Source organism: Varroa destructor, unplaced genomic scaffold (genome assembly GCF_002443255.2).
Source record: "Varroa destructor unplaced genomic scaffold, Vdes_3.0 BEIS01000002.1, whole genome shotgun sequence".
Classification (NCBI taxonomy): domain Eukaryota; kingdom Metazoa; phylum Arthropoda; class Arachnida; order Mesostigmata; family Varroidae; genus Varroa; species Varroa destructor.
This window is the reverse complement of record NW_019211455.1, coordinates 39,548,677-39,573,128: the sequence shown is the minus strand read 5'-3', so window position 1 is coordinate 39,573,128 and position 24,452 is coordinate 39,548,677. Positions and strand designations below refer to the sequence as shown.

General features: G+C 40.7%; 1 protein-coding gene and 1 long non-coding RNA gene across 2 annotated transcripts in view; one reads left to right on the top strand and one right to left on the bottom strand.

The window, feature by feature from the left end:
* The first annotated feature begins 965 nt into the window (after positions 1 to 965).
* LOC147757792 (uncharacterized) overlaps positions 966 to 24,452 on the top strand; it is a 68,026-nt gene continuing 44,539 nt past the window's right edge. Inside the window, exon 1 of the long non-coding RNA XR_015319960.1 lies at positions 966 to 1,725. This is a non-coding gene — a long non-coding RNA (uncharacterized LOC147757792). The remainder of the gene's footprint in view (positions 1,726 to 24,452) is intronic.
* Positions 6,532 to 23,892, bottom strand: LOC111244205 (uncharacterized). Its single transcript, XM_086980761.1, has 6 exons — positions 22,765 to 23,892; positions 22,024 to 22,163; positions 21,011 to 21,875; positions 11,809 to 11,924; positions 7,101 to 7,412; positions 6,532 to 6,733 (listed from the first exon to the last, which is right to left on the bottom strand). Exons 3-5 carry the CDS (start codon positions 21,120 to 21,122, stop codon positions 7,335 to 7,337), a joined length of 306 nt encoding a protein of 101 aa, XP_086836887.1. The 5' UTR covers positions 21,123 to 21,875; positions 22,024 to 22,163; positions 22,765 to 23,892; the 3' UTR covers positions 6,532 to 6,733; positions 7,101 to 7,334.

Genomic DNA, 24,452 nt, shown 5'->3' with positions numbered 1-24,452 from the left:
AGGGATAACCGATGAAGTAAGGTCGGTTGTTTGGTTTTGGCGAGAGAAGAAAATATGAGAAGAAGCATAGAGGGCAGAAAAGGGATAACACAGCCACATTAAAAAAGGAGTCTTGTACGGGGTATGATCTAGGGCCTAGAACCCAACCATCGAAAGGCCGCTTCTTTAACTAGACGAAGACGAGGACGGTCCGAGCGACTGTGGCAGACTGTGTGGTGAGCGATCTCCCGATGTAGAGAGCAATTTGCAACGAATGAACAGCCATTGTCTCGCTCCTCGAGCTAAAAGAAAACGATGTTGTCAGCTGTCATCCACAATGTACGATGGCGACGTAAGGAAGGGACTAAATTATATCGGAAAACAAGACCTCTTGCATGGGGCGACGGCAGAGTCGTTATCTTTCGGTTGTTTTAGCTTTCCGGTCTAAGCCTTGGTGGTCCTCTTGGTCTTTTCTTCGATGGAGATATAGCATGCACTTGGCTTAGAAATGGAGGAGATTTTGGCGAGTCTGAGGCTTCCTGCCCTCGTGTTTTTTCCTGTCTCGGTTCGTTTTGCTTCATATCGCCGGCCGCGTAATCTCATTCATGATACATCACGCGAATTACAATGTTGCAACTGGATGCTACAGTGAATGGAAAAAACGTAGCCATTACTGTGCACCTATTCGATCCGCTTGTCCAGTTTACGGTTGCCATGAAGTTGTTTTTGTCATCTCCTCAATAGCACATATCGTTTCATGAAAGCGAGGAACGATCCCTTGATGGCGACGCTGAAAAGCGTGTTCTGCTGCCAAGGCATGTTCCGAAGGTCATAGCACAATTCAGGCGGTTTGCGGCAGTGTTTTTGCTGCTGCCGCCGCCGCCGCCGCCGCTATCGCTTCTGCCACGGCCGTTGTTGTCGGTCGCCGACAAACAAGTATCGAATCATCGACATCGGTGGCTTCGTCTCCATCGGTCCAAGAAAGACACCAGCGCGACATAGGCATTGAAAGCAAGGAGAGCAAAAACTGCTGAAGGGGAGTGGAAAAGCAAACGACCAAGGAAACAAAAAATAAAGGAAGATATATAGCAGTCTGCTTCATATATTACTTCATGCGTCTTTCCATCTTTTTCCAATAGTCCAAGAGGTAACACGACGCACAGCGAGTGCCACTCGACTCACTTGTCTGGCCCCGACTACCTCTGCTGGTGAAGCCGTTGAAGCAAGAGCAGAACCAGTAGCTCGACAACATGGGGCCACTCCTCAGGACAAAAAGCAGAAAGGCGGCACACATTTTTAGCGCTACTTGTGCTACCGTATCAAATTTATCCGTCCTATTGGCCCTGAGTTGAAGAAAGAGTGACGGACAAACGGAAAAAAGCGACCAAACGATGGAAATATAACGTAAAACGCTAAATGTTGAAAAGACCCTGTTAGACGCAGGGAATTATATGATTTGCTATTTGTAAAACTTTTCACTTCTTTTTGGGTCTATTTTTGTGCTGTAGAGGCTAGTGGCGAGTGAAATGTGTATAACATGTTGTGCAGTGTACTACCTGTGAACGTCAAATTGCAACACCCAAGAATAATTGTAAGTTGAAACGAGTAGAAGAGCTAATACTGAAGATGGAAAGAGTGGGCATAAGCTGCCGAACATGCATCTTTTAGGGCTGGTATGGCAAAGGAAAAGTGACAATCTATCGTGTTTGCTTGGTTGAATCTATGTGTACAAAACTTCTTATTAAGGTACGGAATTAGTTATTTTAGCATTGTGATATCTCTTACTGGTTTATCATGCTTAATCAATGCTTTTCAAGCTTGTTTGCTCACAACTTAAGCTCTCTTAAAAGCTTTAGACACAACGCTGACCTTAAAAACTAGGAAAATCAAGAAGCGTTCTTTCAGTGCAGATGATACGCGCAGTTTACATACCCAGTTTGTATCTTTTGCTTTAAATATGCTCCTTTTTTAAGTACAATTATGGTGTGCTTGATCCTTCATATTGGATGCCGTTCGAAACAAGAACTCCCTAACCTGTACATGCAGTCAGAATATGAAGAGTTTTAAGCACAGGCTATAAGATATTTTATAGCAGCATTTCACTTGTGCTTTATCGTTATTATTATTATTAATAGTAGCAGAATTTTTAGGTGTCAGGTCTACACAATGTCGGCCAATAGTTAATCTCTGAGCTTTTAAGATTACAGTGTTTTTAAGGTGTACCGCCTGAGGCGTGTAGTTAGATTGAGTGATGGTCTGTGTAAAAAGACAAGAACAGCGTGCTTAAAGACGCCAAGGGCATAAGACAATCCGAATTTCAGGAACTTTTGCATTATTTAGCTAGGAAGATGTTCGCATGTTATAACACGTTCCTATTACCTGGTGATGTAATGCTGTGTTTCTCGTATGGGCTTCCTCATTTTATGTTTTTGTGAAACGCCAAAGAAAGCAGCGTTAATAAACCTAGGCCAGTCCTGAATTTACAGCGCTCTAGGCGATCGTGGTGACGACATTTTGATCAGTTTTGGAGGAAAAGAAGTATCTTTAAGTTACGCAGAAAAAAGCTCGCTAATCAAACTTCTTTTTAACCTTTGTATTAATCAATCATTGATAAAATAAAGACCTCGAGTCTCGCGTCTTATACTGCTGCTTCAGGCGTTGTCTTATACTCGCCGCCTTCTCAGCAAAATGAAACGAAGTATATCTTCAAACCTAGACACCGTAAATATATTGAAGTTTAATTTATCAATGGCTGGAACTTTACTAATGGAGTTAATGTAACGCTTTTTCTGTAAACCAAGACCAGCAAACCTTCAGGTACAAATAAGACCGAGAGATTGAGTTAGGCGTGCGGTTAGGTTGATGACGCCCGACAAAACCAATCCGGTAAATACTTAATGGCCCCGCCATGTACTGCATGGGTTACTCATTATAGCTCGTAATAGGCAAAACGCCATTGACGCGTACGAATCGCCTCTCCTCCGTGTGGCATAAGCATCATGCCAAACAAAGCATATCTGACCTTTTGAAAGTGTGCCAACAGCAGTTTCGAATGTAAAACTCGAAATATTTACTGTAGAATATATATTCGAGCTTTAATAAGTAACACAGTGTTTCATCATATGGTTGTGAGAAAGTACCTTGTGTCTAATATAAGAAGGAGAGCACACAGCTAAATGATCTGTTTATGATCTGTTCGGCGAGAAAGGCAAAGTGCAGCTTTTAAGCACACAGGATCGATAGAGCCTGCAGATTTGCAATGGCTAAAATATATATATATATATATATATATATATAGGTAGATTTCTTTTTTCTAATATTTCATTAATTAAAAATGAAAAACCTATAGAAAAATACCTAATATTATAATTTTCTAATATATAATATAGAAAAGTTCAATTTCATAGAAATTTCGAAAGAACTCTTCTGATAATTATTAGAATATTTGTAAAGTAAATAACCATAATGATTTATATAAAATATTAATTTTGAAAATCATATATATATATAAAATAGCATGAGAATGAATGTTTACAGTAACATGTATTGAGCAATTTCTAGAAAAGGCACAAGAATGATACTAAAAGGCCGGAAGACGCTCGCTCATCCAAAACGAGAATCTGATCAAAACAATTGTACGCGTTCAGTCAACCAGCAAGGCTGTTGCTAATTCGAATTCTCAAAGGTGACGAAGCCACCGCTGGAGAACTTCATTCGGTGCAACTGAAAAGGCAAAACGTTGCTATACCCGAAGAAGTCCACAGGAGAAATGTAATGCTTTAGAGGAAGAACAACATTCGACTCTATTCCGCACTGTCTAGTCGCCATCTGTTCCTAAGCCTTCAAAGCACAAGCGAAGCTTCATCTATCAAAAGACTGTCAAAAGTGTTCCATCTTTATTACTCAAATGCTACAGTTGTTAGAGAAATACAATGTATCCTTTGCCTAATCCATAGAAAAACGCATACAGGAGGAGGTATGATACTTTTTGGACATATAAAAATAGCTTGTCATATGAGTTTTCAACTGTATGTACTTCATGTATTGATAAAAATGAAAACAAACCTTCCATTGCCCCCCCATGTCAGGTCCATCCAAAGTTCACCTTTAAAGAGGTACCGTACTTTGGACTTCATTCTGTTTTGATACAGCCTTCTGACAGTTTTTCTTTTTGTAAGTAATTTTCTGTATAATTCAAGTAAAACGACTTAGGGGGGAACCGGTTTCCACACCAAGCGTTAAAACTACGTATACGTAAAAAGTATACGATAAGACGTGAAAAACGCCTGCAACGTATCAAGCATCTGCTGGTGCGAAACCGCCTAATTATCTCTTATTATAATGAATTCTACATGACCACATTAATGTGTAAAACATTTTTATTCTGTACGATTTTATATTATTAGTAAGGCAGAAAAAAACGCAAGGCATACGCGGCAATAATCCTATGATGACCGATCACCCCAGGGCAGCTACGTGCGATTCACCTCAATCTTTTTAGTCGACAGTTAATTCTTTCAGTAAGTTTGACGCAATAAGTGTATGTTCGAAAAGTAGAAAGACCACGCTCGCTATCATCCAAGCAGAACAAAAAAAAAAAAACAGCAAATAAATTACGTTCTCTTCCATAGTTTTGGTCTGTGACCACTGATGGAAGCTTTTCGAAAGTGTCACTGAAATGGAAGGCTGTAATTGCTAAGGCTAAGTCTACGTATTCCTGGACGTTGACCGAGTTCTCATAAGAAGTAGCGTTAGTATTTTACATGAGTTTCTCTTGTAGTTAAGATGATTTGATGATAGCTGTTAACGAGCCATAAATGTACTCGTTTAATATGGAGCAGCAATTAAGTTGTTAAATTGTTCTTAAATTCGCAGTAAGTTTATTCTAAATATTTAAACAATGAGCTAAGCTGCATCGCATAGAGGAAAAAATATAAATACATAATTCACTTAAGTGTACAGTCGGTTAAGTACAGCCCCCCAAACACATGTACACTCTCACGGACTTTTAAGCTTTGTTGACTAAATCACCTTTATGCTACTTAAAGTCGTCTGCAGCTCTATATACACACTGTAGTCATTCAATCCTACTCTTTTATAGGTTAAAAAATGGAGACGGTGAAACCTTGGTGTTTAGGTAGCACGAAAAAGAATAGCTGTTCTTCTCAACTGCTTAGCGCCACCTTCTTATACAGTGGCTTTCCATGAAACACCGCTTAAGATTCCGCTAGATCATTTACCATTCTATACGTGTTACCGCTTTAGCTCGTTATTCTTGTTCAATTTTGCGTTTTGCTAGTGTACCTATAACTTCCTCCATCTCGCCCAGTACTTTTGTCCCTGTGGAAGGATTCTTCTTGGTGGTCTATCCCGAGAGTTCGTCTCCTACCTTGCAGCTTGCAGTTGCCGGTATTGACTTGAGAAGCGCGTCAGATTTCTTCTTCCTGATTTACTGGTTTTTCAGGTTGACAGCGCGATCAAACGGAAAAACACACCAAAAAGGGGTGCTTGTTTGACCGATGAAGGAGGATTGGCTGGCTTGAAGCCCCTGGTTTGTGGTCCGCTGCTTATAGATAACTACCTTAAAGAAGGTAGAACGCCAGTCTGGAGCAGGTCTAAGCATATAGAAAAAAACCCTTTTTTTTTCTCTCTTTTACTGACCTTCTACTCTATGTACCATGTTTTTTTCTGCTATGCTTACTGCCACTTGTACCGCCACTCCGGGTTGAACTGCTACTGCTTTGGTCCACATAATTTTTCACCTTGTAAAATTTGAATTGTTCTCTTCTTATCTTTTCGCAGACCTATGTACTCGAGTACGTTACTCTGCTACGACAGGCACGCACCCCCCTTCGGCGCTATCCTACCTTTTCTCGCTAGGTCAGGATGAGAGCAATTCGAGCAAGCGGCACTTGCCACATGAATCAACATAAGAATGTCCCATCCAGAATTAAATGAGCTTTTACGCCTACCCCGCAATTCTACAGAAACTGAATATCATTCCTGGGTCCTGCAAACAACAATAACAAATATAATAAGATCAGTTGCGGTAATAGTTACAACTAAGCAGCTGTGCTCTTATAGCACTAGTTAACTGCAGACGAAGCAGAAGTCTACGTAAAAGAAACTAGGGGAGGCCACATAAGAGGACGGCAGAACGAGCGCGTTGTACATTCGTTCTGTAGAAGTTATCTTTCTCGAATGTGAAAACTATAGTGGGATGTGTGTCCGTTTGCAGTGCGATGATAGATACAAAACGAAAGACATGCGCGAGAGCTCCGGTCGATCTGCCAAAAAAAAAAAAAGCTAAAACATTTTATGGCCGCCAAAACGGGACCGTTGTGTCATTTATATGATTCTGTTATATTTATCTTTAATAAGAAGCTCCGTGGCGTCCCTTACACTAAGCACGCTACAGGCAAAAGCGCGAATCATCAAAACTGAAACTAAGGCATTCCTATATAACACATATAAAGAACGGCGGCCCAGGGAAGTTATCATCTACCTAAGTTCTTCCTATACCATTCTGTACAGAAACCGAGCAAGGAGGCGTCAATGGCCAATAGGGAGATTTATTATTTCAACATGCAAATCATGTGAACATAGTTAAGAACAGTTCTAACAGCAATGACCACCAACCTAAAATATCTACTCCTTGAGAGATAAACCATTAAATATATTGCCGTTGTTACCGTCTTTGTTGTTGTATATCATCGCGTCTACCGTTATCTTCATCTTTGCCCTTTTAGTTTACCTGAAGAAATTGCATGAAGTAACGGTTGAAGGAAGCGATTAGATAAAATCATACAATGCCGGGATGCTGCTTTTACGAATAGTAGAAATTAAACAAATGAGCACAAAGACGTAAAAAAGGCAACCTTTGGAAAACTCTCTATGGCAACGCGGTGGGAGCCTTATATGAACAACTATGAAAGGGAGCACCGGAGACATAGCGTATTGCTGAGCTGACTATAAAAACGCTTTTAGAATTGTACAGGATGAGCGACCGCATAGAACTATCCGGAACTACGATTCAGACGTGTGGTATAATGAGTCTATTTGTATGCAGGTCCGCTTTAGTATCCGCAAAGTGGGGTTAGGAATCATAGGTTCATTCTTACCCTTTTTCTTTCCTCTTCGAGGGGATTGCGACTCTCTCTGCATCTTCCTATGCCTCGATGGAAGTTCGCAGGGCGTAAAGGTTGTGGCAAAAGCTACTTTCTGCACGTATTTGTTTGCCTGACCCTCCGTTCCTGAGCACTCTTCCCTTAAGCCTGTTAGCTTTGGGTCACTTGAATTGCCCCGGATGTACCAAGTCCACCCGCATTTCGTCCTTCTAACAGTCCAATCGACCGTTACACTGTAACGACCTTCCTTGTGCAATTGCCTGGTCCTGTTGGCGCGTCCTGCGCGGACTGCTCGGCCTGTCCGGCCTATGAAGGCACGTTTGGCCAAGTGAACGCAACGTTTACTGTTACTATCCATTGGCAACCTTGGTGGAGTAGAATGGGTGTGGTCATATGGACACCAAACGAAAACTCGAATGTACAGTACCGAACGGAAGTTTATTAAATGTTGTACGCATGCAGGTCCAAACTGAACTCACTGCAGATTGAGTTAATTATTTACCAGTATAATGATCCACGGGCGAAAATTATGCTGCATAACGCTGTTGTACGGCACAAAAAATATGTATCTACTTATATATTACTAAAATGCCTGGTTACTTGTTTGGCTTCTTAGCGTGATCAAACCGTTTGTCGATCATCCCATAGAGCGTAATGTTAGTTTGGGCTAATTGGTGGTTGTTTGCAGGTTGTTGCTGCACTATCCCATGAATGTCTACAGAACAGTGGAGGCTGAAATAGGTTACCTGTGTTAAAAAGCTATTCCTACCGACAAAATGATAGTCGAATGCTTGCATAAAGGTTTATACATAAAGCTTCAATCGAAGCTATCAATCGAAGGCCTTCGCCCGTGTTGAATCAATGTGCAATGCATGTCCCTCATTTTCGCTTCGGTGATACTGAGATAAGAATATTTTACATGGAAGTTTAAATAGGGGAGATATTTCTCAGTACCAATCGAATTTTTTTGAGCTGAATCTAAATGAAACACATAAAATCTCAACTTTTATATAAAAAATGTTTTTTGAAATCAAAGTGTCAAACAAATATATGTAGCTATTTACTACTGATAAAGAAGATAACAAAAGTTCTTAAATCTTGGTGACATCCTAGGAACGGAGCCAATACACCAAACAAAACATATCAATCGAGTTTACTCTGTGTTCATTAAAAAAAGCCCAGTAATTATACTGCAGAAGCGTATCAGAAGCCAATGTATTACGAGACAGACAAATCTAGAGTAATAACAAATAAGGCACCCCAGCTAACAGCAGAGATTCTTGAGAACATTTTGGAACGCGTTTGGTGCATATTAGACTAGATATAACATCTACGAAATAGTATTCGGCAAGGCAAAATACAATCCAAAAAAACAAAGCGAAAAATCGCAAAAATCAACACGCTATAAGTAGCGTAGGGCCTTAGGTACGATCACGTTCTGAAAGAAGTGAGAATGATCGGTACCTCTCGCTTCCGGAGTCAGGCTAACCGACTAAAAGAACCCAAAGGGACAATTCTTATGGATGTGGGAATAAAGTCCCATGACCAACTATAAAAAAGGAGGACGGCGAACAAGTCACTCGATGACCCACAAACGTTGTGATGGATACACCTCACCTGGCCTTGCTATTCAAGATAAAGGGTATGAAGAAGAATAAATGAGAGGCCCCCCAGTTGAAAGGTTAGGTTAGATCTTTATTAAGCTTATTGACCCAGTAGGATGCGTGTCTGAAATACAAGCTCATGAACACCCAGCCAAATGTCAAAAATTCCATTGCGAAACTTGACGTAGCCATATGACGGTTTCGAAACAAGGGCAGAAGGAGGAACACCTCCAATAGCGAACATGACGAAGGGAGGCGCAAGGCCCTATGATAAAAAAAATGAAGGACTTTGCAAAGGGTCAGCTAGCCTTATCGTTAAAAAGCTGAAACTGCAGACAGAGAAGGAGATGCTCTGGCCTCGTACTAGAAAGGAATAAAAAAGTGCAGGGGGAAGAACAAGAGCACAATGGAGTGTGAGGGAAGCATAGATGCAACGGAGAGATAGGGCAAAAGAAGCTAACAAAGCCGATATCTAGTTCATCTTCAAGAATATTTGGGTGATCTTGAACAGTTATTACCGGAAAGGGGTCCAAGAAAAGTCTTCAAACAAACGAACCGTACCGAAGACGGCATCTTTGGAGGCGAAAAAGATCAGAGCTGTACCGATCATCCCAATCATCAGAGGATAATCCGGACAAACGGTTGGGTCACTGTGAAATAGTTGGCCAGCCGATTTTCATTTACGTTGGTTACAATAGAGCTAGATTCTGGCAGGGTGGCTGTACTCTTTAGCAGCAGATAGGCCCTCAGGATGGTAGGGAACGCTGACTGAGATAAGCAGGATGACAAAAATTGCGTCACAGTTACTAGACACACAGTGGTAGAGGTTATCAGGGCTTTAGAAAGTATGAGCTTTACCGTATCAAGCAAATACCTTGGATGTGAAATAAAAGAAAGAAAAAAAGAAAAGCTAGTTAGTAGCATGAACAGACATCACTTCAGAAAGAGCACACCAGCAAAAATGAATACCGTAAAAGTACACGATTATAAATCGTAGTGCTGGCGATAACAAAACAGGTTGGAAAACAATAATATGCCGTTTTATTATCCAAATACATTAATAATAATGATAATACTAATAATGAGCTCACATTTAATATTTATTTCAGGTACACTAGATATTTCAGTACACAGATTCCGCACTGCCATTAGGCCATTTATTCAGACAACTGGCCCCTATCACCACGAGGGCATCAGGCTTCAATTAGTATACGAAAACTACTCTTTAAGAAGTAATCAAATGAGTCAGGTCGGTACTCGCAACGAGGAACACACAATATAATCCCTTCATGCGAAAGCGTCAAGCGGACGTCATCGACAACGATGAAACACACGAAATCCGCCGCCCGGCGATTACTAGAAGTACGACCTTTACCCTAGCAGCATGTTGATGAGCCGTGTGTTACCTTAAACAGGAAAATTCTGCAGAATGTCACTAACTAAAGAGCAGGGTAAAAAGGTTTTACGTATCACTATAACGTAGTTTTTACAACTGCAAACAAATCACACACAGGAGATAGCCATAAGACTTTGACGAAAATTGCATATAAAAGCGTTCCTTCTCTGTACCCTGCAGTGCATAAGGTCTTGGATAATCCTGTTTCTCGCACAGTTGCCACATTGGCCCATTAGTTAGCTGAACAGCTATGATCGCAGATATTCAAACGTGACATTTTGGCTGCATGTGGTCATGTGAACCTTCATGTGCATACTGAACGAAAAATAAAAATTTCCAAAAATTTCTTTTCATTTAACATTTTCACATTGTAAATATAAATATCTTTTTTTAAGGTTAACTTCAAATGTTTTTATGAGCTATGCCACTCTTACTATACCACAACAAAAGTCTTTATATTATAAACAAAAGTTAATAATAATTATATTTAATAATATCGTCATTCTTATCAAAAAAAGAACACATTAAATTATCAAATCACATCCTATCAAAAAAACCAATAGTAATAATAGTTTTCCTGTAAAGATACATTTGGGTGCCACCTAACAAGAAGACTGTATCTAGAAGAAAACGGATTTTTTCAATAAAATTTTGTTATTAATAAAATAAAATATGTTTTTTGAATTATGATTGATGTAGGATAACTGCATCCTTGACAATAACAGGTGACGCTCCTTTCTAATTGACGGTGCTTACACATTTGGCTCTAAATTTGTTAAAAAAAGCTTTGACGCAAAGTTATCATAAATTGGGTACGTTTAGATGGCTAGAAAAAGCCCTCCTTCAATCGGATATCTCGTAACTAGTTCTGTTAACTTGTTTTGTGGTTAGTGAATTCTAAACTTATTCATTCCTACACGGATTCGACGCCTTTGGGAACAGTCGTTTTAAAAATACGACGAACAATATAAGTGTGTAACACTAAAGTTACTACCGTATATTGAACATAATTGTAGTTGTTCAATAACTTCTCGGAAAAAAAAAACTGAAAAGTGATCTCCAGTCATTTTCAGAAACTTTCAGTCATTGTCGGAATTGTTGATGTTAACTCACATAATTAGAATAGGGGGGAACCCTGGGTGGATTGAAACGCCGATTGAATAGATAGTCCACGTTCTGCCGAAGTGCCGATGTACTCTGTAGGACTAGGTAAAATTCAGCGAGTAAATCGTATCGCGAATATTTAATCATCTGACTTAGGTCGTACATTTTCTAGACTCCGCTAAACAAAAGGCACGGTTTGTAAAAGATCCTAGGAAAAAAAATCCTAGGAAAAAGAATCCTAGCTAAAACGTCCAATCCTTGACAAATTGAATATTGAACAATATTATTCTAGCCGAGCTACCTGTTACAAATTGAACATCACTAATCTGTCATCAAACTCGATTGACATTAATTGCAATGGCTTATTCTAGAGGCAAACGTTCCAAAATGTCCGAATCAGGTTATCCTTTAACCTAGGCCACCATATACCTTTAGCTACAACGAAATACTGCGCTAATATCGTACTAAGGCTAGACATATACATAATACAGTATCTATCCGACATCGTTGTTCTCCTGGGCGTTTTTCCTAAAGGCAGGAAAATTCCAGCCGGATTTGCAGCATTTGAATTGCTTTTTACATGGCAAATCATACGTACGTATACCGAAATCATAGCGATGTACATACAAAACAGAGCGACATTTTGGCCAGAAAAAGGACATCGAGATAAGCTAGCAAGCACGACGCGGTACATCTTCCATGCTGCGCTATCACCTGAAATCCACAAAGAAATATGCACACGAAGTTAGCTCTGTTATTGAGTCCCTAATCATCACAGTCCTGCTGTCAGCTATTAAATACTTTATTTATGTTACGTGGTTCTTTTCGTTATAGGTATAATAATAACTATTGTAAGTTAAGTTCATTAAACTGTGAGACACGCAGTACTATACATGTTAATGCCATCGCAGCACCGTCGTGTCGCCGCCAATGGGTACGCCTAGAAATTAACATACCGTCATCAGTTTAGATTATATTGTAGCAACATATTTACCCTACCGAGCCTCGGCTTCGCTAGTGATTAACAACGATATTTTCCCTATTGGCAGATTAATAATAACTGGGCAAGCAAAGATTCAGCAATGGAGCACCAAAAACGTGGTAAGCTCACCATCACCCCCTAATGTTCGATAGTCCTGGATGTTAGCTGGAGTAAGCGGGTCCTAATGAACTGCGTCCTGAAGAGCAGTTCGGAGCCTAATGTCTATATCTTTCTTACTGATGATTAGCAGAGTAGCATACGAAGTGCAGCATTACCTCCTCAAGATGACCGAAAAATTGAAAAAAGTCATACATTTTGTAACAGTTCAGTTGAGGCGGGCTAACCAGCCACCTGAAGTAATAACATAAAAATAACTAAATGTTTTTCTTGCATACGATCGATGACTGTCGTTGTGCTGAATTTTATTGATATCAGCCACTAGCGCATAATGACAATTAAAACGTTCAGTAAATAAATACTATAGTGTACGATCTTTTAAAATAGAAAGTCAATCAGAATATAGATTATAATTATCTTTCTTCTTACGCTCTCGAAACATAGACTGCGCATGTTTCTCCTATGATCTAGATTTATTTTCGTGGCATCACTTTTTTCTGTTACACATTGACTGTACCTATCTCGACAGCGCCCATGCCCCATGCCCCATGCCGCGTCCTTCGCATCCTGCGAATCGATACGACTTGCGTGTCTTTCTAGGTATTACGCTGTCACTCGAGACCGGCGTACTTTTGAAATATCTTTCCTTCAGGCAATCTTATATATCGCAGCCTTACTTCATTTTTATTGACGTCAACAAACCATGATACTGCACCTAGCAACAAGTTAGCTCAATCCACCATACCGAGAAGAGGTAAAGTCTAAGCTGTAGGTAAATTACGTTATTAGCATGCTAATACGAAAACAGGAGAAACCAATCTTATTTTGACCGCCGCCACGCAGAACAGCATCCGCCTCTTTAAAAAAAAGCCCGTATTTCTCCTCACCAGTCCTCAAATGGCAAAAGTCTCTATCTAAGAAGAAAGGAACGCTCCCCCGAGTCGCAAGAATCGTTGATCGCCGGTAGCTCATCGTCGTCGCAAGTACGCGTCAGAAGCGGCTACCAATAGAATAGATCTTCATTAGTACTTGGCCCTTAATTACAGTTCGCCAGTAGTGAGTCGTCCGCACAACGGGGCGTACCATGTAGCAACTACGCAGAATAGCATACGAACGTATTACGACAAGTTGGCGTTGCTTGGCGCTGGTTCATCGGCAAACCACTTTTACGTTCTTAGGTTAGGCATGACAAAAGGGAAAAAAACAGAATGTAGAGAAAGAGTGAGAAACTAGAGGCACTGCATGTTAGACAAGCGCTATCAGGTAACTCTTGAAAGAATCGATGTAGCTATTGAAAAGTAGCTCGTCGAACATACAGGTGAGAGGCGCAGCACGGCACGTATATTCGTGAGAACTAAAATACGTACATAGGTTACATTGTCTGTTATAGACAATCTGCTCCATAACGACCACGTTGCCTGCCTACCAGCTACTAAATATATAGCGCAGGAAACGGCACATATTGACTGCGTTTGATCATGTTTCGAACGTAGGCTTAGAACATTGTATGTAATAGTACAACCAATAGAATTTGAGCCTGACTTCCAACTGGCCATGCAATAGTAGAAATGTTCCTGCAAAAAATGCCGAGAATGAAGTGGATCTGATAAGGTCTTGTGGGAGGGCTCTTTGTGAATATACAAAGGTGAAAGAATATTTTTTGAGACTACAAAAGGACCTGAAGCAGTTTGTGTGAAGGAGATGGGTTGATTGCCTTTGCAGAGGTAACGATAAATGGGAGCCTTGCTTCCCATGAGACTTTCCACCTCACGAAACCTTTGGTTTTCATTTGGCTGCTTCTTCCAATTACAGATATCTAGCGAAAAGCGCTAGGTCGCAAAGACATAGGCAACTGCCCGCAGACAAGACGCATATCTGTCCCGCTTTTTCGAATAGAAACTAACGTTGACTGGCTGTCATCTTTACCGTCTGCCTGGTGCTTACAGCCTCTCCTTAGCATCGACTGACCTCTCTAATGAAAACCAGAACTCTGGTTTCGAAATCGGATTGGTTGAAAGTTACTTGTTCCGTTACTATCGTAACGGATACGAATACAAGGCTGGCTATTGAAGCCTGTAATGAGACCGTTGGATATAATTGTTCGTTCTTTTCCTGTCGTTTACCTAACCAGGTAACGTCCAGATATATAGTTTAGCTTGTTTATACTTCAGCAATGCGCCGTTTTCTGGTCAGGCTGATTTCGATATAACGGTAATACAAATCGAACGAGACGGAGACCTATAGCAGGATACTGCCAGGGGGAATGTGGCTTCGGTGGAAACTTTATTGGAAAATGGCTGATAGTTTGGATGTTTCGTTGTTCCAGCCTTTACGGATTCGGATTTAATTTAAGCGTTGCCAGTAACCGTGTTTAGAAGGTATGTTTGGTGTGATCTTGAAAGATGAACGACTATTTTTGTCTCACCGTTACTTCCTTCCTTACCACCAAAGGGTAGCTAGTTCGACATATTGAATCTAATAAAATATGGACGGATCAGCTCCATTCATAGTTCCTTACGATGAACTTACATCCAACCCGTTGAGACACGTGTCATAGACTGTGGTTGAGCGGCGATTACACGATTTGTAATAATGCAGCTGGTAAAGATGAGACAAAATTTTGAACCATTGACGCGGTTTCGTATGTGCGAGCGATATATAGAAATGTGTCAGGAGAGATGAAGAGATTGGTTGCTAAATTCCTAATAATGATAGGAATAATAATACGTTCCACGTAATAAGTAAGATGTAAGATTTCATCATTGATTTTTTTTCATCGATTCGCCGATAGCTATCCATCTTGTCAAATATATTACTTCTTTTAGTGAACGGTCTGATGCAAACTATTCTATTTGCTTATTACCCCTCAGTTAGTTGATTGATTTAGCTTCACATAGTTATCAGTTGAGCATCAAATCAGATACATAAAGACTATGCAACATAATCGATACTCCATTTCTAACTAGTAACAGAACTGACAACTTACCAGTCCGGATTAAATAGAAGTAATTCTCTGAGATTGATAATATAAGACTGTGGCCGTGATTGAACCCTCCTAACAAGAATATTTTCGATAAACCTCGTGTATCATTTCCAGTTGCATGATGTAGAAACACTGATCCTGGTGCAAATATTGCTATTCATACATCATCCAATTCGTATTATCCAGTCGTTACATCATCATACGTTTTCCTCTATTTTTAATGATTAACCGGAGTGTTATTAATCATTGCAGAACCTTTGAGGGCTCAAAAGATAACCCCCTAAAGGCTTCCTCTGAGCTGTGCTCAACTCCACCTTTTCATCCTTCACCAAGATTTAACCGCATTAAAACGTAGCATTAAATACTGTCTCAAGAAGCTTTGATCCCCCGAACTACTTTAATTCCTACTTGTTCACTCGATATAGATGTTTCCTATATTCTGTATTTGCGGAGGACATCGCTATCCTTTGTCTGGCCTATGGGCTACTGCGTATACAGTATTATCTAGCTTAAATTCTAATCTGGTTGTTTTCGAATTTGCGACTGACAGAGAGCTAGCAGTTAAAGGCTCTCACAGTGAAATGGTAGACTTTACTGACACATGCGTGACGTATATAGAGTTGCAGCATAATACGACAATGAATTAGCTGTTTCATTAAATATGAGATCGGTATCAACTTGAGCGAAAGTTCTTGAACTTACATGTAATGTTAAAGAGAGTACTTACAGCCAATCTTGTCTAATGTTATCTTTGCTAGCACTGATAGTTCCATTAAATGCTCGACAATGCGTTTTAGCGCACACTCGTTATAGCAAATCTTGCACCTTCTATTCTAAAAGATCTGCGAGTCCATTTTTTGCTGAAAATTTCATAAAACATTCATGAAAAGGTAGACCAAGTACGGTCGGAGCGCACTACTCTTGTAGAAAAAATACACGAGCAAACACCTTTTATGGTCGCGGATTTCCAGGGGTTGTTTGTTGACTCAAAGCTACTTGTTGACTGAGGGTGGAAATTCAATTTAGCGAAAAATTCGACAGAGAAAAGTGCCTAAACGCGGGCGTTTGCATCTGCCCATGTCTTCATGCAATTCACATAAAAATAAAAAGGTTATCGCACCCCATTCGACTGGCAGTGCTTGAAACCCACTATCATACCCCAACTTTATTTTTCCGAAGAAATACTCTTTGGCAGCCAAACTCTTTGTCGAGGCATGTATTCTAGAAACTGCTTCTTGTTTCCCACACACACAGTTGGCACATTATCAATAAGACGGAACCAGTTCCGTCTGGTAACGGCACATTTTCTACGAACTTTTAATCGAATAAGAGATTTTATACGAGCCCCTTGTTGAATAAGTGCACATAAATGATGTGGACAAACCGGTTACTTTTTGATGAAATTAATTTACTTTTTCTAATATAGTTTCTAATATAAACAAAGCTGTTGTAATAATGACTCATCTTTAGGTCAGTCAATATAGGCGTTCAAAAGATACGAAAGAACTATTTTAAAATGCTCTGGCTGTTTATACTTTGAAAGAATATCGTCACTAAGCTAGCGATATACTTTAGTTGGTGTAGTCCTAATTCTTTTACCATCCTAATCCAGAGAAAATATCTGGAGATTACGCTAGCGACAGATTTTAGGTGATAACGCCTTGTCTTGACACCCTAAAGATTATCAGATTTTGAGAAAGCTGCTGATCGCAAAAATCTCAAACCTATGCTCTAAATGATCGAACTGAAAACTGTTACATACGAAAAAAAACTGTGGTGTTTTTACCTAAACCTGGGTCAGTAGTTCGATTACGTGTGCAGTATGATGTTTTTGAGTTAGCCGTAGCTAGAATTGGCTTTAAAACTGCTTTTGCTAGAGGTTTTTTTTTGACGCGTTAAGCGCAGTGCGGCACAGCCTCAACTTAGAATGTCTTAGAGGAATTGGATGTCCGAAATATACAGGCCAACCGCAAAAAGGCGACCGCTATCAGAATCACTCTATTTTGGCCTGAGGTGATCGATTACTTTGTTAGGCTGCGTTTTCCGTGGCGAGCCTTCGGCGTCGAGGCCATCTACCTACTATTGTTTGTAGTGGCATTGGGATAATAAGCTGAGTTTTTTATTTGACGATTTCTAAGTGTTTGCCTTCACGGATCAAAGTAAGAGCAATTGAATAAACCAAGCTGGCCGAGTTGACAAATAATGGACCCGATGCTATTGGGCTCGCCTGTGTCTATCACCATGGAGAATCCAAGTACACTTCGTCGTTAGAATGGAATATTAAAGTAGTTCCTCCCTTCCAGTCATCAGGTTCTCCAGATAGGTGTCATTTTTAGGACTACTATTTCGCACTGTTGTTGGCTCCAGAAGCGATCTCTACCGAACTACTTCCTCAGTATCTCTTAGCGCAGTCCTTAAAGCTACAACGACTAATTGTTGGCATATATTGTTGGTATAAGCAAGCTAACTGAAGCAATAAAACTTCCTTTACTAGAGCTCCGGAACTTCATGAGTGAGCGCTCAAGGTAGACACGGGCCTGACACACCAGAAGAGAGAACACCGCGGTAGATGCAGACAGACCAAGCTTGTTGACGTGTATGATTTGCCACAGCTCTTTTGCATTGGGCAGGTTCGTTATCGCACACATTTTCAGCAACAATCGTGATAATTATAGCGGCGACGATTTTTGCTATCATCGTTGCTAAGCACCATCCCGCTGATTGGCTAACTGCATATCCGTCTTTGCAACAATACCCTCTGTTGTTACAGTACCTACTCGACTAGCAAACGCGGAGTTTTCGACGACTGCGTCTATCATTAGAATCAGATGAGAGAGATACAAGTACTAAATGCATGGAAAAATCGATGGAAAGCTTGTTGCACCCTCTACTGGCTGAAGCTGATTTTGTGGACACCCCTGTTCCCCTTGGAGAGCGAACTACAAGAGGAGAGTGACAAAATCGTACACTAATATGTATTCCACCATCATCAGCATTTATTTCAATCTGCCGTTTCCTCTTGCTTGGCTGTAGCGGTGAAGCCCAGTATTCAGGTCCTTATTTATAATAATCGAACGACTTCGACAGGAGCAACTAATACTACAAACGTTTCTTAACTCGGTGATGATACTCGGTGTGGTACTATTGTGATCTCATATATTTCATTAGTTTTTTAATAGATGCAAAGAGATATTCCTAACAGGTGTATGAGACTTGAAATAATTAACTGCAGAGAGCTCGACAGAGCGTGATCGGTTTAAGTCGGGAATTTTGTTTACTATATCTTCAACGACTGTATATGGAAAAAAAAAACAAAGCTTTCAACAAACTGCTTTGCGGCTGTTAATCTTGACGGTCATATTTATTGAATGACTTCTGGTCACAGCTTTAATTCGAGTAAACATTTATCGGAGGCTCGTTTTAAAGTTTCCATTCGCAATTAAGCAGACCCTTTTGTGATAGCGCTAGCTAACGAGCCGACTTTCTTATCTCGAGGCTTATTAAACTCTCGTTCAATAGTCCTTCATATACAGCAATGGAATAGATTCATATATGGTTGCCATGTGTGCTTTGAGGTTATGCCCAGGCTTTCAAACAACTAACCCTACATTAACAGCATAGTATGAGCCGGTGTGTTGTCTTGCTCGAAGGTGTACGACTTTCTTTTACATGCATTATCTGGCCGCCGTTATATATCATTTGGTAGAAATTACAGATAAACCTCTTTCCTGGCGGTTTCAGTTTTTGGTACACTAAATTTAAAACATGAATATTGGCCAGAAATTCGATTTTATCACAACGGGCACGTACGATTTCACGAATCACGAATAAACCAATAATCGTTTCCATAATTGATTTTTACGTCCATGATTAAAAAATTTCTAGACACAAATCAAAAATTATTGGCTGTGATCTTCTTGAGAGGATTAGAGAGCTGATGAAGTCTCGGGATTTTAGCAGCCTCAAATGTGACTGCGCCACATAACGTGTGTCTAAATTGTATCCAACAATGGACGATATGGCAGTAGCCATACCCACAAAACGCTTTTGCGCTACCGACCGCATCGAAGCAGTAAAATACCAACGATTATTTTTTTCAATGACTTCAGTTTTCTATGGAATGGAGTCCGCACTACTTTTTTGTTTGCCATAGATCATCATCTTACGATAAACACTGTTCTCCACCATGGCTAAAAGCTCCCTTATATCATTTTAAAAGGAGCCCTTATCTAATGGTATTGGTTCCACATAAAGGCATTCGTTATATATATACTGACAGGTCGGACATTTAAACTGGTGCATTAAAGAAGAAGGACTCCTTTACAGCCGTAAAAATGTGGGTACTTTGTAATCTTTTGCCCTTCGTGTGTCTCGTTTGGTTTTAAAAACGGAAGTACTAGAAAAAAAAAAATTCAAATCAAGTTTTATTTTTTGGAATGTATATTTTGATTGGATTATCACTGAGCGTTCGCTGAATAAGCGGAATTTCCTAAAGTTGCTTATTATCGAACCGGTCAAGAACTTTTAATTAAGTATACATGTCGCAATTTTACGACTCCTTAGAGTTCGTAACTTTAACTTTTTATCTATTGGACAAAAGAAAAATGATTACGTACTTTACTAACTGAAGTAATGTAGAAATTCTCAGCAAATCAAATACATGTCATACGAATAAAGAACTTAAGAATCTGCCTTTTTGGCATAAATAGTTGATTTTATTGTCTAAACTTGTGATTATGAGTCCTACCCTATCTCCTGTATACGTTTTGGCTTAACAACAAAGTCAAAAGTTCTTAAAGTAAACGAATCAAAAAACGTATTTTTTTCCAAAAAGCCTTTACTTGTTTATGTACAGCGTGCCATTGACTGGTTTAACAATTATGAAGAACGGGGGCCAAGAACGAGCATTTGACGTACTTTCTATTTACTTCGCTCAGACAAAGAAGAGGGGCATTTAGGTGTGGTTTTTATAGAGTGTTTATGCATGACCTATGCGCAGCTCCAGCTGCTGCACAAAGTGGCCGCAGCAGAATATCTGAAATACTTTTTCTTTTTTTATCTTTTCTATACTGCGAAGAGGGCTTTCCACAGTCGTAATGCTAAACATTGCGGGGCGTTAGTTTAAATTATGGTAAGCTGACTTTAATAGGATTTCCCAATGTAACCTCTAAACTCATTTTTAACTAATGTACATAAAGAAATTCAAAAACTACGATGGTTTTCTCTCCTATGGTTGGCAACAAAGTTCAAGGAGAATATCCGTGCCAGAGATAAGGCCAGATGTATGCGGAAAGGTGGCCAAAAACTGGATGAAGCAGATGATTGCCATAAGGAAATGCCAAAGGGATCTATCTTACTGATGTTGTATTTAAGTAAAAGATATAAAAAGTTCGTATGTATAAAAAACATTTACATAAATACGTTCACTTGTGTTCGCTTGGCGACATTTTGAAGTTGTCTCCGTCCGAATCGCCGTCCTTATACAATATGCTCCACGTCCACATACATCGGTATTCACGATTGATAACTTCATTACACGACTTACGTGTACGACAAACATCAAATGCAGCATTTATTGGTTTAACAAGTGCATATATTCACCTTGTATATTAAGGGTTTCCGATATAAACACTTCCAAGCTACAACTTTTTCTTGAAGTTTGTCTTTATGTTGCCATTTATGGTCTCACACAAAAATCGGTTGTTTGATTCAACTTACTGCTCGCGTTGGTCTCCTCGCAGGCACGCACTCTAACAGACAGACATGTCATGGAATTGCCACTTGCATCTGCAAAGCACCAGTGAAAGACTGCCACAGTGGCCATGGTCATAGGGACAGATTTGGTCGTCGGAATGGTATTGGCTTCTAACTGTGGCAGTAAGTTATGTCCCTCACGAATGCACGCACGCCCGTTACAACCCAGGGTATCTCGTTCTCTAGACTTGCTGTCTTTGCCATACAACGCGGGGCTGATAACTTCTATGAGGAGTTAAGCAATCATGGCAGTTGCTATCTCTCATGGGCAATCTTGCTCTCAAGTACGCCGAGCACCAGAAAAGCGCTGTCATATGCTGCTTGGTGGAAAACCACACATACGTACGAATATATACATAGCGAACATTTGTATAATTATCACTGGCATAGCAAGCCATGCACTATTATCCACCACAGAATGGCACAATAAATCAGATAATTTTTGACGGCTTTACGACGACATCCGGTATTTCTCCCTGCGTTGTTCCGACCAATCTAATGGGCACCAATGATACGGCCCGATGTGAGTGCCATTTGTCATTACCAACGTCCACCACGCCTTGAAACTAGTCTACATAGAGTAATATACCGAGGGCGCTTCCTTCTGTCCCGTAAAATCAATTGGACCACTAGCTGTTGGTAACCTTTTCCCTTGAAAGCTGTCACCGGCAAAGTAATAACGGAAATCTCGGCTAAACTGGAAACGATCATGTATACTAATTTGGGCGCCGGACTTTGCTTTCGCCTTCTCGAGTTCGACGAGTCACGTTCCAAGTGATAAACTTAAGCCCAGTTCTGAGACCTGTTAGAAGCGTGCATTTGTACCATGCTGAAATAACAAAATTGTACGGGACAATGAATAGAGGTAACGCTCTACAGCGATCTATATTCAGTGTAACTGTTTTCTAGTATAATGAACGGATACACCTGTTGATACAGTTATGAACTGCGGAATCAAGAGAACCTGACCTATTTACCTCATATATATGTCATTACTCAATAGCCTTTTTCGTGCAGTCATATTGGCATTCGTAACATCACGATGATATGCTATCCTTCTCGACTCCTTCACGATGATATGCTATCCTTCTCGACTCCTTCACGATGATATGATATCCTGCTAAACAGAACAACATATATTTATTGCAGACAGTGCAAGAGGGTGCCTATCACGCGATTGTACTGTCTGATCTCACGGTATAGGTGATATAGGTGGGCCTCTTTGGGGCCCTGCTTATATATACTGCTTATAGTATAGCAAAGCGTGCGTCAAAGTAAGGACAGGCCATGTAGCGAGTAAGATTTTGCCGAATAGATTCCGAATCGCTTTGTCATATTTTGCATAACTGCACAGTCTGCTAAAGTGAGTGATAGCGATACGTATGTCGACTTATCTGACAAACTGGCGCAATGGAGATCGTTACCACCAAATCCGTTGCTCCTTCAATATAAGAAAAACGAGTACATTGCAAATACACTACCTTTCTATTTTATTAGGTGATACATAGAAGTCGTCAAGGGTGCTACATACAACGACGACATGGATTCGGTTTCCCACCTATTATTCTAGGTAATAGCATGGGCAGATAAGTGAAATTGAGTTTGATCTGGTCACCCGCACACTGGCCTAGATTTAGAGTTCAAGAAACAGCTCTGGGTGATATTTCCCACAAACGCATTTATAAAGTGGAGAACACGCAGACTTTAAATTTACTCACGACTAAGGCGAACGAAATCTATCAGCCCTCGGAAACACCTGCTCCACAGTAACCTAATCTTCAGTAGGTTTCCAATTCGACGTCCATCTATACAATTACCCTGAGCACGTGCGAATTCTAAGCCTTCTTATAGGAGCATCGGCCGCCTGTGAATCGCCCATCAAGGACAAGTGATCCTTTTTCCTGAACCTTACATGACTCTTCCTAGATACGATAACGTTCCCTAAAGAAGGACCAGCGTAGAAAGAACAGCTTCAATCCGAAGATTGTTTTCCTTCAAGCGTCAGGGCGTGTGAAGTGAGTGACCCTAGATCTCTATACGTGGCCGTCGGCATCCGTCTACGTTTTGCGATTCCATAGATCCTTCATTGAGCAACACGTGTAGTCGTATAGTATATATACACGTATAGAGCCGACGTATAGTTGTTACCGCGTTAGCGCTGTCATCAGTGTCGATAGCGAGCAGCGCGCCAGGCTGAAGCACTCTGGATCAGATAGAACAAGGCTAAGCAAAACCAAGCTGAACCAGCGAACGCTGCGGGCTCGATAGGCTTGTCCCTTTTACGCAGTTGCCTGTCGCTCAATGAACACTGGCAGGGCGGGAAAGGTACAACGCTTGTAGTCGCCTGCCTGATAGCAGAACAGAGTCAAGGACGAGAGCTTAACCGTGCTGTAGAGAGGGCGTGCCGTGTTGTCGATGAACTCCGCCAGTGAAGCTGCACTAGCAGCAGCAAACAGCTGCTGCCTTTATCTCTGCTCATTTTGTTGCCCCTTAGTAGACGCAGGCCCTTTGTGTCCTGATGTCCCCCTGAAATTGCCTCTTTTGTTGGGGCAACGGCTTTTCTCTACTTAGCCTCAATGTCACATGAAGCGACCATGTCTTTGGCCGGTCGACACAAACCGACCATCGAATGTACCTTTGGCCGTGTAGTTCCTGCTATCCTAGTCGGTTCTTGACTGGTGTTCGCCTCTTTTTTGCTAGCACTACAGCAGAACAATGTTACTTGCTTATATCAGAGCCTTCTATGCGGGCTAAGTGATTATGCATTGTCGGTTTTTTGCATAGACAACTGCCCGCAGCGACTTCGTTTCCTAGGTGGATAAAGAATGACTTTTCGGGGGCTATTCCACAGGCTGAACGCAGAGCTGCTACTGCCAGGGGGGTTGTAGGGGTATTCTCGACGACGCGCAACGCAGGAAAAACCAGCCTCTTTCGTATGGTGCTCCATCATGTGCGAGCAAACCAAAAGAACGACTAGCTTCGAAATACAGACTTAGACGGACAGAAAGAGTACAAGAATAATGCCGTATCTGGAAGAAAAACCTACACGCGCAAACCGCATACGCAACCTGATACAAACGAAAATAAGCACCGGGCACTGCTATAGCCGCTTATTCTAAAAGAATCAGGGAGGGTCGGTTTAAGTAAACGATATGATTCCCCCATATTTTTTTGTCTACTTTTTTTTTAATACTTTTACAGAGGCATAATCTAGCCTTAAAACCGGCATCCAGATGTCCACTCTAGTGAAAATATTTAGAGATAATAGCATGGCCTACCAGGAAGCAGCATCCAGACATATCCGGAGTAATTCTTTTGGTAAATGTCCTGCAAATCGTAATTAGCATTATGTAGGTTTTATATTTCACCAGAGAACAACAGCGGCCTGTCAGCTGAGCCCGAGACT